The sequence below is a fragment of the Solanum lycopersicum genome, chromosome 3 (genome assembly GCF_036512215.1).
Source record: "Solanum lycopersicum chromosome 3, SLM_r2.1".
In the NCBI taxonomy this organism is placed as follows: Eukaryota; Viridiplantae; Streptophyta; class Magnoliopsida; order Solanales; family Solanaceae; genus Solanum; species Solanum lycopersicum.
In genome coordinates, this window is record NC_090802.1 from 62,123,061 (window position 1) to 62,139,188 (window position 16,128).

At 31.6% G+C, this 16,128-nt stretch overlaps 2 protein-coding genes across 2 annotated transcripts; one reads left to right on the forward strand and one right to left on the reverse strand.

Moving 5' to 3' along the window:
• Positions 1-5,856: 5,856 nt before the first annotated feature.
• On the reverse strand, positions 5,857-8,334 carry LOC101262908 (WEB family protein At5g55860-like). Its single transcript, XM_004236435.5, has 2 exons — positions 7,997-8,334; positions 5,857-7,450 (listed from the first exon to the last, which is right to left on the reverse strand). The coding sequence occupies exons 1-2, from the start codon at positions 8,105-8,107 to the stop codon at positions 6,005-6,007; spliced, it is 1,557 nt and encodes a 518-aa protein (XP_004236483.2). The 5' UTR covers positions 8,108-8,334; the 3' UTR covers positions 5,857-6,004.
• Positions 8,335-10,551: 2,217 nt separating this feature from the next.
• LOC101258052 (carbamoyl phosphate synthase small chain, chloroplastic) lies at positions 10,552-16,097 on the forward strand. The gene is made up of 11 exons (XM_004235930.4): positions 10,552-10,715; positions 11,035-11,263; positions 11,839-11,971; positions 12,800-12,888; positions 12,971-13,031; positions 13,390-13,457; positions 13,558-13,686; positions 13,997-14,106; positions 14,195-14,542; positions 15,240-15,405; positions 15,677-16,097. The coding sequence occupies exons 2-11, from the start codon at positions 11,137-11,139 to the stop codon at positions 15,724-15,726; spliced, it is 1,281 nt and encodes a 426-aa protein (XP_004235978.1). The 5' UTR covers positions 10,552-10,715; positions 11,035-11,136; the 3' UTR covers positions 15,727-16,097.
• Positions 16,098-16,128: the final 31 nt, after the last annotated feature.

The following is a 16,128-nucleotide window of genomic DNA, read 5'->3' on the forward strand; positions in this document are numbered from 1 at the left end:
ACGCAACTTAATTAGTTATTAAATAATTAAACCTACAAAAGCGTATAGTAATTAACTAATTATAATTGCCGTTCTGCTGACTTTACTTTTTCCATGATTTTGTTCTAATTAAACGATTATGTAAACTAAGGACCCGTTTAACTCTAAGAATATTTTGGGGAAAATTTGGAAAAAAAATTAGGAAGGGGTGTTTGGTCCTATATAACTTGGGAAATATATTTGTCAAGTATTTTAGGTTTTCGAACACTAGAAAAAACGAGTATTTGGGCGAAATTCTAATATTTGAGAATTTTTAAATAATTCAAAAAATTACCCCAAACTTTATATTTATAAAAAATATCCATTGTTTATTAATTCCAACTAATATTACTACTACCACCTCCGGAAAAGCTTGAGTTTTAATTTGGGTGATAAGATTGAGAAAAAGGAGCAATATTGTGTTTAATGAGTTATAATTATAACTGAAACAATGACAAGTTTGAGCGAGTATGCGATATTGCGATGAATATATTGTCTTGCCTATATTGTTATTTTGCAATTATTGTTGATTGTTATCAATGATATTATAAGTTTATTTTTTAACGGAACATATTTATTATAAAATAATAATATAAATATATGAGATTTTAAATAATTTTTAGAACTTTTGGATTTAAATCATATTTTTTGAAATAGTCAAAGTATTTATGGGGAAATATTGAGGCCAAACAAGTGGTTGGTAAAACTTCACTCAAATATAATTTGCCAAAAATATTTGAAAACTTAGGTCAAACGCTAGCTATTTCTCTGACAGTTTTCACCTAAATGTGTTAATGACAAAAATCACAAGGACGGACCATAATTAATTAAGACCTTAATCAAGTTTTTTTTTTTTGGTTAATCAATTTGCCGGAAATCCAGACTTTATCAATGTGTTCAACTTGTTACACAAAAGATATTCAAAATCACGTGTGAACAATTAGAATATCAATCCATCATTATTATGCATTTAAAACATAGAAAATTATGAGGGGTGGGGTGGGGTGGGGTGGAGTAGTTTGGGGGCAAAAATGTCTTAGTTTCTCTCTTTTTTAAATATTGACGTTGAATTTTTTAATAAAATTTTCATCACACATGTTGGTTCGATAAAACAAACATGTATAGCGAATAACACAAGATATACGTGGGTTATTAGTACCAAAAATAAAATTCATTCAAATACCTACTTTGAATATTTTAAATATTCTAGAACTTCCTTTGTTTTATTTTGTGTGTCAATAGTCCTAGTTACTATTAGTTAACTTTTAGAAATCAAAAGATGCTTTCTTTGATCAGGATTATTTTTTGAAAATATTTTAAATCATCAATTATGTAGATTTTAAGTATAATATAAAATTTTTATTTTAAAAAGTTTAAAGATTATATATTTAAATTTATATAAAAATAACTTCGGATAACCTCATACTCAGAATTTTAAATAAATTGAAATGGAGGGAATATTAATTTTTAGCAAAATAAAAATTTGAGTTCTGTTCGTTCAAAATCCACTCTCCAGTAGTTGGCTTGCCTTTATTTCACGTTTAAAATTTAAAAATTAAAGACATATAGATTTCTTTTGTGGAGGGAAGGAGTTTGAGATTTTTTTTAAAAAAAAATTAGGTTAGATTCATTTAATGTGTTTGAGATTTTAAGAATGGTGGGTGTAGTAAAGAAAAATAAATTACGAATAAATTTTATTAGAACAATTTCATACAATATATGACCTCTCATAATATCTCCTTTTCATATGATATATTGGTCCATGGAAAATATGTATTTTGTAATACTTTGGGATAATGCACTAGTATTCCTTTAATCTATGCTCGAAATTTCAAAGACATACTTATATTATACTAAGATTTTATTACCTCCTGAACTTATATTATTAATAATTTTTTACCCCTTTTCGGCCTACATGACACTATCTTGTGGATCCAACGGTAAATGACTTTTTTTTCAAGCTAGTGTCACATAGGTTGAAAAGGGGTAGAAAATTACTTATGAAATAAGTTCAGGGGTGTAATATCACCTTAGTATAGTATAAGTATGTCTCAGAGATTTCGAGCATAGGTTGATAAAATACTTGTGCATTTTCCCTGATACTTTAGCTTTAATCGACTCATAAATACTCTTTTATTCTCAATTAGAGATTTTAAATTTGATTTTTAATATGAAATCGTGCTTTTGTAGAAACAACTGTACTTCTAAAGTGAGTTTTTCTAAGAATTTGAGTCTAATTTAAACCTCAAAGCGGAATAGACATATCAAATTGGATGGAAAAAGAAAAGTATTCCACTTTGAGAAAAAAGAAAACCAAAAAAGGTGAAATTAAAGAGAGAAAATGCATGGAATATATACATATAATATAAAATTGGAAGTTGAATTTTCTTTTATTTTTTTTCCTAAAATGTAATTCATGATGTCAAAGTTCCAACTTCCAATTTCATGATGCTAAAAAAAAATCCAAAAGTCTTGAGTGGACATCAAGGAACAGTCCAGAAGCTGATTTAATAAAATAATAAATTAAAAAGGAGAAGCATATTATTGTTTGCTTTTTTTCTTCTTTTTGATGCTCCATTGCCAATAAATAAAATAAAAATAAAGACATTGTTAATTAATTAATTACTACTAGGTTATATCTTGGGCCATTACTTTGAAAATATTATTTTTAGACTATCAAAGCATGTTGTTAATTGGATTAGCTAATGAGTTAATTAAGCTTTTTATTATTGGAGACTTGGAGTTGTGTTCATATAAAATAAGTTGGAATCAAGTGAAAAACTATATCAAGTGAATCTACATGGATTTTGGATTTAGAACAATGGTTTTGAGTCCGAATAATTGGATTCTAATATTTTATCTGTCTCATATTAATTTTTCACATTATTAAAAATAGTCATTTAAAATTACTACATTTATTAATGATGATTTCTTTTGAAGTATGTAAAGGAAAAATAGATAACTAACATGATATAGATATAGTATATGCATATATGTATTTAATGAATTTATCAATATAAATATATCGTTTCAGTAAAAATTATTAAATTCGATAAATTTTAAAATGGTGGGGTTTAATTTGACGTAAATAGCCTATCTCGAGGGGGAAAAGGTATTCCATTTTGGCTTGTGTGGGGGACAATTAGAAGTTCGAAGCCTGAAGGGTACAAAATATTAACAAAAATTTCAAAACGGTATATAAAATTCTATATTAACCAAAACGGTAAAATCGCTGCATCAACAACGATTTACTCCACCGGAAAAAGCAAAATCACTGCCTCTGCAGCGATTTTACAAAATGAGATTTTTTTTTTTAAAAAAAATGAAATTTCTACCTAGACAACGATTTTAAATTATTTTCTTTTAAACACAACTAATTTGGTATACTAGATAAATAAAGAGAGTTTTGAAATGAAAATTTTGATTAAAAAATTTAGGACCTACTAGTTTATTCCTTCTTCGATATTAATTTGTATCGACATAAGTCATTCTTGTTAGAGTATGAATTATGATACTAATTACTTTGACGTAATTAAGGCAATGAAAATAAAAATAATATCCTTATAAGGTCCTCAAATTACTTTGTTTATTAAAGATATTTTAATTTGCAAGCGAATGACTTCTTTTTTTTAAAGTCACACTATGCAAGTTATTTTAATACAATAAATTAAATGATCAATAAAAAATAATATCAGAATAACATAACTAATTTTAATAGTACAACTAATATTCAAATCAAATAATCCCAAAGGAAATATAACTATGGCACGATTTCTTTTACAACATCATACATTTAGAAAGACTATATTGTAAGTAAAGGTGAATTTTTTAAATTTAAATTTATAATTTTCTATAACAATCTCGAGTTAGTATACCATCATAACAATTGAGTTCATAATTAAATATTTATTATAAATATTCAATATAAAATTTAATACATACACGATATGTGATCTAAATAAAAGTTATTCATTTAGAATTTTTATAAACCCACAAATTGTACACCGACCTTAATTGTAAGTTATTCTATGTGCTAACATTAATTGATTTTATCTTGAAGAAATGATAAGCAACTTTTTATAGTTTTAGCTCAAACTTTATACAAAATATATTTAAAATACAGTAAATAAAAATGGTAGTGATCCATGACATATAAAGTAAAATCATATATGTATATTTGTCAAAAAAAGATGGCTTTAAGGTCAAAAAACACACAGAGTGTATAATGGAGAAAAATGATTCAAAGGACTAAAAGAGTGCTTGTGTTCAACAAGATTACATCTACCATTTTCCCATTGACCTTTGACCATTTCTACTTTTAAACCAATACTTGCTCCCCAAGACTCTTCGAGATCTTTGATTGGTGGGATAAAAAATAATAAATAATAATTTCTATTTCTGGGTAATTCATTAAATATATACTAAGATGATATCGTTGAAAATGTGGATGAAATTTTATTTTCAGACAAGCCTCATATTTGAATTTATATGTACATTGATCTTATCGAAGAATCTACTCGAGAGCAAATACTTCACGAGTAAGTGGATAGAAAAGATCTCCAAAGACTCTTATCTCATTTCATTCCACTTGATTGACGAATCTATATTCTCTACGACTTTCCATTTTAGAGGCTATGTATGACAAAATAAAAAGGAAATTCATGATTGATTTGAGATTCGACGTATGAAAGATACTATTGGGGTTATATAACTATTCTTAGCATAGAACACTATTTTCCTACTGAAAAATGGTTCAAAAATATTTTCATAGATAATTTGATTATTTTTTTAAAGTAAATTTTTGACCGTTAGGCCATTTTATTTAACATAATAACGAATAAACAATTAAGTTCGACCAATACCCAAACATCAAATTTGACTAACTCTGTAGATAATTTGATTTAATCGGTGAGAAAAGAAAAAATTAATAATAATATTTTCATATAAAATATTAGGATTTTTCACTATTTTCGTGCGAATTTGTTCCCCACCGTACATGTTCCTACCTTTTGGGCTGCGATCCCTCAGTCCAACCTTTTATGCTCAGCCCAACTTGTTGGCCCAATAAGATCTATTGCATCCAACGTTCTAACCTTAGGCCTCGTTTGGACATGATTTGAAATCATAATTTAAAATTTTATTTGGATATGGAAATTTATTTTCTTAAAATGTATTTTTCCTCATAGACATGAAAACCACACAGATCTTAAAAACTATTAAAATTTCCTCAATTTTTACCGCATCTTACCAATGAGCAAATGAGTTCAATGAACAAATCATAGTTTATAAATAATACATCGAAATATCCTCAAACACCACATATCTCCATGTTCCTTTTATAAATAAGCATTTGAATTTTTAAACTTTTAAATATATAAAAATTTATAAAAATTCACGTGTCCGCAATAGTAATAACTAATTGTTCTTTTATATAATCCTTCCATATGATACAAACAATCTCTTAACACAGAGCATAAGTCCTTTCGTAAAATTTTCAATTATGGTCCTTTTTAAAATAATTTGTTCAAGGATTATCCTTCCCTTCAATCACTCATAAAATTCTTCCTAATTATAACTTTTTCTCCATTGAGTTGGTATTAACATTCCCAACATACATAGTATGTTTAAATACTATATCTAATTTTAAACCAAAAACAAGTAACAAGAGAGTGTGATATAGAAGTTATAACAAGATCAATAAATCACATTGTACTATCATTTTTCATACTAGCAAAATTATACATTACATAAAAACCTTTTTTTGCACTAAAGTGGCTTCAGTAGCCTTAGAGGAGTCTGTTTATTCCCTCCGTTTGAGCTTTCAAAGATATACCGATGACAGCTTTCTTTCTTCTATCTTTACGAGAGGTAATTATGATTGGTACTGAAGAGGAAAGCGTCACTTATGTACTACTATCGTCCATAGGATGATTGTGGATATCATTGATATTCATATGGATAAGTTATGCAATAGATTGGTGTAAAACTAGAACTTCATCTTGAGAACCTTACCAAGAGGTTGTAGTGTTTTCGAAGAAGTATCAGATTTGTATTCAGTGATTTCTCTGGAAATGGACTCCTCTTTAAGTGCTGCCAATGCAGCCTTTTTTCTCTCTTTATGTTCCTTCCACCTCTTTATCTGATTTTCAAGTGCCGATTTACCCTTTTCAGCTGCCTCAGCTCTGCTTATCGCCTGCTCAGCTCTCGTCCTCAGCTCGTTAATTTTCACTGTTGCTGTTTTTAGTTCTTTCTTCAGTATTTGAATTTCATTTGGCTCATCATGTAACTGATCATACTCCTCCTTGGCCTCTCCTTTTCCCTCTTCTAATGCCTTACCGGCTTCTTTTAGTCTCCTGTTTTCGTTTTTAGCCTCTTCAGCCTCTACGGCCAGCTGCTGTAGCACGAGATGTAAAGCTGATTTCTCACTCTTGGCTACTGAATCAGCAACTTCTGCTGCTGCAATTTTCGACTTCCCTTTGTGAAGCTCGGATTTTAGGAATGCTATCTCAACTTGTGCTTCTGATTCCTTTTCTCTAGTCTCAATCATTTCCTTTTTAATCTGATCCAGCTCAATGTTAATTGTTCCAAAGTCTGCATTAGCACGAGTAGACTCTTCGTTGGCTTTGTTCAGTTCCCCTTTCAATTGTCTGAGTTCTGATTCCAATAGACTGATATAACCGGACTGATCCCAATTCTTTCTCTCTTGTAATTCGAGAGCTTCATTTAACTTTTTCACCTCACTAGAAGCAGCAGCAAATGAAGGGGCTTTCTCAGTAGAAGCGCGAAGTTCTTTCAATTCTTGGAGTTCTGCTTTCATTGAATCAATAAGTGCAAACTTGTCCAATAGCTCATTCTCTAAATCCTGCATCATTACCAATTGATGCCTCATAAAAGCCACTTCTTCCTTTGCATTTGCTGCTTCTAATTCCAAAAGCGCAGCGTTCTCTTCTGCCTTAGTAGCTGTCATTCTCAAGTGCACAACAGTCTCGTTCAGCTTTGACACATCTCGCGATAGCTCTTCAGTCTTTAACTTTTCAATGCTCAAAGCATTTTCCATCACTTCTACTTGTGACAAGGCTTCAATCTTAGCATCTGTTGCTGTCACTAGTTCTCTTTGTGTAGCCTTTAACTCATCGGTGGCATGTGAGAGCTGATCTCGTATCATTACAGACTCCAAAAGTTGGTCATCCATCTCCTGAATTCTCGACTCAAGCTCATGTACATGAAACCTCAACCCTTTACATTCGATCATGTAAATCTCCTTTTCGAGTTCAGAGCTCATTAGCAGAGTGCATAGTTCATCAACTGTATTTTCGTGATGGTCTAGCTTAAGAAGTACTTGCTTGTGTGCAGAATCCTTCGCCTCAAGTTGAATTTTGAGGTTTGCCAAGTATTTCAACACACTTTCTGTATCCTTTTCTTTCTCCATCTCCTGTTAATTCAATGAAAAACAAGAACGAATAATTATCTACATCCAATCAGGCATTGTAAATTCGCTATTAAGATTATCAATTTGTTTAAAGAACATAGTATCTCACACATATCAATTAAACACATCTATATTTGGAAAAATCAACTCATATGACCATACGCAAGCTGACGTGGACATCATGGCTACAAGAACGGAAAAAAAAAGATACACTTAAATGCAGAAAATTCAAAAGTTATATAACCACATGCAAATATAATTACATGTTTAATATAAGTTCCAAAAATCTTTATTTTTGTTCTTATACTCCACGTCAATTCAAACTATATCACATCGAAGAGAGCAGCACTTTATATACTTTAATTCTAGTCTTACAACAACAACGGCTACGCTTCTGCCTCAAACATATCTTGAGGGAACAACGAATAAAAACTTAATCGAAAAAATAATCAACTCAAGCAATCTATTTTATTTCTATGATTTTGGGAAAAAACATAAATTCGGCCCTGAACTTGTGCCGAATGAGTAAAAATGAGTAAATTGGCTTACATTGATACATGAAGTGGATCTATATTTCTTCTTGTGATCACAGGATTTCTCTCCGAACAATGAAAGTGCAGCTTGGACTGATTCAATCGATTTCGTATCGATCTCTCCCATTAAAAACCCTTTTTTCTCAGGATCTCCAAAAGAAAAAAAAAACTTCAATTAAAATTTGAGAAAGATGAAGAAGAAACTACCTGATGAGATCGAAGCAATAAGATTGAGAATTTGATTTGATTTATAAACATGGAAGAATTAGAGAATCGGAAAATCCGATAATATCTGTCGCTGCTGTGGAAGGAAGAATACAACAGAGGAGCATTGTTGATACAGAAAAAAAAAAAATACAAAACAGCTTTGTTCTATGTTTTGATATAAATTGTTATTATTCGGCCGTTTTGAACTTTTGTTTGCGCGCGCACCTTTGTTTTGTTTGTTTACTGCATTATTTTATTTTGTTCCTCTTTTAATATATACTTGAAATATTGATAAATTCTTATTTCAATATTTTGGTTTTAATGATATGTGACTAAACATATTTCAATTTATATGATTTATTTACTACATTGAATGTTGAGTAAGAAAATATGAAACGTCAAAATAATTTCTTATTTTATTAAATTACTTAAAGTAATTTCAACTATTCATAATAAGTGGTATTCTATTACACATGACATTTTAGAGAAAATGCATAAATATCCCTTCAATCTATGTCTGAAATCTCATAGACACATTTTATACTATATCAAGGTCCTATTACCCCTGAACTTATTTTATAAATAATTTTTCACCTTTTTTCGGCCTACGTGACACTAATTTGAAAAAAAAATGTCAACACACGCTAGGCCTAGAAGATAGTGCCATGTGGGATAAAAAAGATTAGAAAATTATTTATAAAATAAGTTCAGGGGTAATAGGACCTTAGTATAATATAAGTGTGTCTCTGAAATTTCAGACATAGATTGAAGAGGTACTTGTGCATTATTTTGACATTTTACTTGATCGTTGATATTGTTTGATTTGGAATAAAATTTAAGGAGAAAAATGGATATATTTTTTTATAAATTTATGCTCCAAAATACTTTTAAGGAAAAGTAGGGTCTGAGTCAGAATTATTTGTTAATTTCAAATTCAAAAGTCATCACTTGATAAGTTTTCATATTAGGTTCAATTCAATTAAGCCCGCAACGTCTATCAATTTCTTCATATGTCCTAGATTTCATTTTCTATTTCGAAAATGTGTTTGCCTCTCTTCGATTTTCTTATCTATTTTCTATAGGAGACTTTTTTTGCCTAATCAAAAATGATTTTATTATTTTGAAATTCGCAATTTAATATAAATGTATATATACTCGCTTTATATGTCTTGCTTGAGGTCATTTTGCAGTTCAATTGGAAAATGCTTGAACTTTGAACGATCTTGTTATTGTTTATCTTTATTTTTTTTCCCCGAGAATGTCTTATTATTTTTTTTAGGAATGTTTCATTAGTTTAATTGTTTCTAATAAAAAAAATACCTATCATTCTTTAAAAAACATACTAAAAAAAATATGTCTCATAGTTTGGCCATAGATATCCCAAATAATTTTTGGAGAAAATTTGGCAAATAGTGTTTGTCCATACAATTTGTTATTATTTGATAAATTTTTGGCAAATATTTCAAATTTTCAAATACTAGTTTGTTCTAGTATTTTGGTCAAATCTCACTATTTAGAATCTTTTGAAAATTGAAATTTTACACCAAATTTTTATCTTTTACAAAAACACTATTTATGGTATTGTTTGCATTGTATGGCATAATTTTTTACGTAAATGTCAAAGTAGTGATGAAATATTCAGTGAATATGAAAAGTGATGATGAAAATGATGAACAACCGTCTCAAGGTAACAAAATCATTTGTTTTGTCTATTTCACGGTGTATGGAATGATGTTTGTTGCACTCACTCCAAACTATCACATTGCTCTAGTGTCACTTATTGCAACAAAGATCCAATTGACTTGTAATACAAAATTATGGTTAGTTTTGATAGTTTTAAAAATTTTATGGGTGCAAATTATATTTTTCTAAAAAAGTGAAATATATTACTGAATTTCTATGGTCAAAGACATGGTGAAACTTCACCCAAATAATATTTGCCAAGAATATTTGAAAATCTATGGCCAAATTGATAGCTAAGATATTTGGAGCCCCTCTTCCGGTTCTTCTCGTTGGCCTCTTGATTACCAACACTTAGCCTTAACTTTATCGGATGGTCAAAATTTTTTTATGGGCGAGCGAGATATGGAAGAGGGGAGAAAGGGAAACAAAAATATATGTATTTATACAAATTTTCTCTTCTTTATACAATTAGAAACAATTTTTATATACTTGTGTTTGTATAAAAAGTGAGGACGCGAGCGAGATATTTGGGAGAGAGGCGCCTGACAATTTTTTGCAAATATTTACTATGCAGCACAATTAAATTAAACTCTAGCTACTCTATTTATTTTAGTTTATTAGTTTTTGTTATTATATACAATTTTTCCTTTTATAAATATAATGTGCTAGTATATGTTAAATAATAAAAAAAGAAAATACTTTGAAAACCCAGTTGAGAATAGGCCCAACCTAATCTTTATGTAATGAGCCGAAATTGAGCCCACACTGTCCTTCAAAAGTTTTCTTCTCCAAACCTTCCCCTGTCGCCGAAAAAGTTCCATTTACCGGATTTTCTAGGCGGAATTGTAAGTTTATCAATGGTTTTTGTTAATTATCTGAATGCTCCTGTTCCTGTTGATTTTCTTCAAATTGTTAACTTGTACTAATTTGTGTTTGATTAGTAGTAATAATCCATTTTTTCTTTTTGTCTTTTGAAGAATTTTTTGTTTGAAGTAAGCAAGCTATGAATGATTACATGTAGTTGTTTTAAAAAAATTCAGTGAATGATAAATCTATTGAGTACGTAGTAATGAAGCAAATTGCGATTCAGAATTCATAAACTAAAAATTCTGTATGTCTATTGATTTTTATGTATACATAATGTATGTATTGTTTGATGAATAGGTCCAACCTGAGTAAAGCCTAAACTATTGCTAGGGGTGAGTATCAACAGTTTCATCTTAATTGAGGGAGAAAGAAGAATTGTTTAGTTGCAGAAGCTAAGTTATGGATTGTGCTGCGAGGACTCACAGTGTTGTGTTCAGTGCCCTTTTTCCAAAAAACTCTGCAAATTCCAGAGTTTTTACTGTCAAATGCTCTTCGAAGAACCTATCGTTGGATGGTGCATCTTCTGGTTGGTCTTTCTTTTCCATCTCTGTGTCCATGAATTCATTTGCATTTTCTTGTTGTTTTCTCAGCTATTAAAAAGTGCTATGCTTTGTTCAGCGTTTTTTCCCCTTTCCTCTTTAGGTTGTTGGATTATTATCCATTATTTGTTATTCTTGATGATATCTCAACTATATGTGTAGTGTTTGGTTGGACCAATTCATCCCCTATAATATAATACTACTAGTTGTTAACATAAAAAAATTCAAATGTTTTTGAAAAGTCAGCATCATTGGTATAATATCACCTGCAATTAGATTTTTAAAATTAGATTCTTCATCCCATATGGGTTTCCTGCAACCAAAGTGACAAAACTATATAATAGAATATAGTGCTATAAGAATAAAACTTAGGAGGTTGACTGGAAAAAATGACTTTCTTTTCCTTTTTGACTTCTTTTGCTTATAGATACCGGTAGTTGTCAGGTCATACACAAATAATATGAGCTCAAGCACCTCTTGTTCTCCTTATTTTGGATTTATTTGAATTAATAGCGTCTATTAGAACCCTAAATGATTATATATTTTCCTGGATGAGCTACAGGTCTGGTTGAAAGACCTTGGAAGGTAGCAGATGCTAGACTTGTTCTTGAGGATGGTTCAATTTGGAAGGCAAAATCATTTGGTGCTCGTGGAACCCAAGTTGGAGAAGTGGTTTTCAATACCTCTTTAACTGGGTATAGCACAATTATTTTTGTTAATTTTATTACTATATATCTTCTCAAAGGATAAGTTAAGTACTAAATTATCTTCGCTTTCGGTCTTGTCCAATATAGGTGACTGTCAGAGTATTCATAATGAACTAGTATAGGACTATTATGGGCTTATGAAGAATCATTCCGCTCACATTCTGAAATTTTCTTAAGCTGTGATTCCATTAAATCTATTTTTATAAGATCATTGACGATCACTTCAGCTCAATAAATAAATTATCCCGTTACTGTATTTCTTGCTTGCTGTTGAAGATCATTTCTTTCCCTTTGATCTGTGTAGCCTCTGTACAGACCAAATTCTAGTGGAGCTTTGAGCTGGGACATCTGCGCTCCTCCACTTCTCATGCTCGAACTGTCTCAACCTCACCTCCCTCATCTTGACCACCATGGAGGCCACTCCAACCTTGTATCGAATATCTGATCTACCTCCTGTCTCTTTGGAGAAATTCTTTTTGAGGATATATTTGCTAAATTTAGAGGAATCTAAATATTGAATCTTACATCACAAAGTTGAGTCGTTTTGGAAAATGAAAGAAGTCTCTAAATGCCTGTGAAAAGGGAAATATTGTAGAAAGGACGGAAAGTTGACACTGTAAATCCCAAGCATATATTATCTCCGCTACCTATAATTTGGATGCTTGATATATCTCACAGAGTTATTCAGAGAATGCAGGAAAAAATGAATTTATTTCCTTTCTGCTTTTATCTCTTTCTACTTGCGACTGTTTTTTTTCCTTTTCAGATTCTTTTGAGTGTCTTCTTTATGAGATATTTCTGTTTCCGATGTTACAGGTACCAGGAGATAATTACAGATCCTAGTTATGCGGGCCAGTTCGTCTTAATGACTAACCCTCACATTGGGAATACTGGGATGAATTTTGGTGCGTTTAGTATTTTTGTTTCATGACTAATTGTTATTTTGTTTGAATAATGTTTGACTGTTTTGAAAATTTATCTGGGCAGACGATGAAGAATCGGTGCAGTGCTTTCTTGCAGGATTAGTCATTAGAAGTTTAAGTATCAGGTTTGGTCGCTGTGTCCTGCTTTTCAGATTAGTCTTCAAACAGTATGGTGTTTATAGTTTAACCTAGGGGTGGGTAAATTAACCATGACCCCATTTATTAGCTTAAGCTCTTTCAGCCAATCACACGACTGGGCTGATAAAGAAGAAATATAGTTTTATTAGGTACTAAAAGTTTACAAAAGAGAAAACAAAAGAAATTAAAACTTAGTAAGAATTGAGCGAGTTGGGTCTTGACCTTCTTTCTTTCGGGAAATTCAACAATGCACCCATTTAGTAACTCAACATTTTGATCCCGCTCAAATTCAGCCTAACCTGCTCATTTACACCCCTGGATTAACCTGTTGTATATTTTTCTCAGCACCTCAAATTGGAGATGCACAGCGACCCTTGGTGACTATTTGGCTGAAAGGAACATCATGGGTATATGTAAGTCCTATACGTGTCGTATACAAGGCCACTAGTCATTTCCATTTCAAACTGTGGAATTCAAGTTCTCTGATATATCAACCACTTTACCATGCAACAGATGATGTTGACACCCGAGCAATTACTCGAAGATTAAGAGAAGACGGAAGCCTTATAGGAGTCTTGAGCACAGAAAATTCAAAAAGTGACGAAGAACTTCTTGAAATGTCCCGTACATGGGACATTGTGGGTATGTTACTGGCCGTTTGGCCATGAGAACTATTTACTTTTTTCGGAATAATTTTTTGCTCTATTTCAAACTCAGTGCTCGTTTATAAAATTTTCGAATTCAAGTTGGAGTTGGATTTCAAATTTTGAGAAGTATTCCAAACCTGTTTTCCAACTCCATCTTCATAAATTCCAAATAATGTGCTACTTCTCTCCTTTGCAAAAAGTATAATAAAACAAAACTCCATCTTCATATATCCTAAATGAAGTGAAATATTTGGAATTTCTGGGAAAATTTAAGAGTTCTATTATTAATGTTTTACGTTGTGTAGGTGTGGATCTAATCAGTGGCGTTTCATGCAAATCTCCTTACCAATGGATTGATAGAACAGGCTCAGATTGGGAATTCAATGATAATGGAAGAAATAAAGAAACTTTCAATGTCAGTATTGCTAGAGTTTTTAGATTCCGCCAAGAACATTGTTTCAGTTAGAAAACTAATTACTTTTTGCCCTTTGTGTTGAATGAAGGTTGTTGCATATGATTTTGGAATCAAGCATAATATACTTCGGCGCTTAGCATCCTATGGCTGTAAAATCACTGTTGTTCCTTCAACATGGCCAGCATCTGAAACCCTAAAGATGAATCCTGATGGGGTTCTTTTCAGCAATGGGCCAGGAGATCCCTCTGCAGTTCCTTATGCAGTTGAAGCGGTAAAAGAACTTATTGGAGAAGTTCCTGTTTTTGGTATATGTATGGGTCACCAGTTGCTGGGTCAAGCATTGGGGGGTAAGACATTCAAAATGAAATTTGGTCACCACGGAGGAAACCATCCAGTTAGAAACCTTCGAAATGGATGTGTTGAGATCAGTGCCCAGGTATGTGCCATAGAGAACTTTAGCTTGATTGTTGTCATGTTGATTTCCAAATTTATGTACAATTGCACCCCGGTTCATCAATGTTTACTTCCCTTTAAGTATTACGGTAGGTGCATATAATGATTCTCGTTTCTGAGTTTAAGGGCCTGTTTGGCCATGATTTGAACTCAAGATGATTTCAAGTTGAAATTTTGTTTTTGGACAAGCATCTGGATCTCAAAAGTTCTACTTTTCCTCATAAACATGAAAAACTACAATGTGTGAAGACTATCAAAACTTCCCAATTCTTACAATCTTACCAAATAAGCAAACCATATCTCAGAAACAAGTATCAGAATATCCTAAGAAACCACATTAGCAAATCACATATTTTCATGCTCCTTTTATGGAAAAATGTTTGTGATTGTATGCGCTACGGTATTTCCTTTTCAAACCTGTTTTGAATTGTTATACTTGAGCCCGAGTCTCTCTCTGAAGCTACCTCTCTTCCTTCACAAGGTAGGTGGGGTTAAGGTTTGCGTACACACCACCTTCCCAGACCCCAGATTAAAATTCAAGTAGAAGTTGAATTTTGTTCAAATGTTGTACAGACACTGATTTCTAGTGAAAACTCCAAATTGCATGTCCAAGCGCCTACAAAATAGATTTGTTTGTACTTCAATGATATTTTGAACATTTTATAATCTTCCATATGCAGAATCACAACTACGCTGTTGACCCTGAGTCTCTCCCAGATGGTGTAGAGGTGACTCATGTAAATTTGAATGATGGAAGTTGTGCTGGTCTTGCCTCCTCTAAAATGAAGCTGATGTCACTTCAATACCACCCCGAAGCATCTCCAGGGCCTCATGATTCAGATCCTGGTAAACTTATCCTAACTCGTTCCTCCTTGTCCTTGTATACAACAAACCTCGGCCAATTTGTTTTTACCTGTAAATTTCTACTACTGCTGTCTACTGTTTGTGTAGACGATAAGTACAATCTTGAGAATTATGATGTCACATGGCCAGTCAATTCTACAAAATTCTAAAGAACAACTATTTTGATTGATTTGCTTGTATCTAAGAGCAGCTGCCTGAATAAAGCCATAATTATGCAAAAAATCTCATTGTTTCCTTTCGTTTATGTGGGCAGTATTTGGAGAATTCATACAACTCATGAAGCAAGAAAAAGTGAAGGCATAAGTCCATTTCCCAGAGTCTGAAGATGAGAGATATGTTTGAAGGAACCACATTCCGAAAAGGAGAATTTCGATGAGATTTGCTATCTCTGTTGTGTTTCATCTCTTCTTGTCATAAACTCGAGCCGGAGCTTTCTGTCATGCTGCACATCTTCTTTGCAATTACAGTGATGGATATATATATATATATTTTCTAGTCTAAAGATATACGTGGTTTGTGTAATGGTATTCTATGTCTGTCTGTGGTCTAGTAGTTATAATATACACTTTGCTTTTGTCTTAAGCAAAATATCATGCTGCTTTCTGTAATGCTGCACATCTTCTTAGCAATTACAGTGATGGATATATATATATTTTTTCTAGTCTAAAGACAAACTTGGTTTGTGTAATGGTATTCTATGTCTGT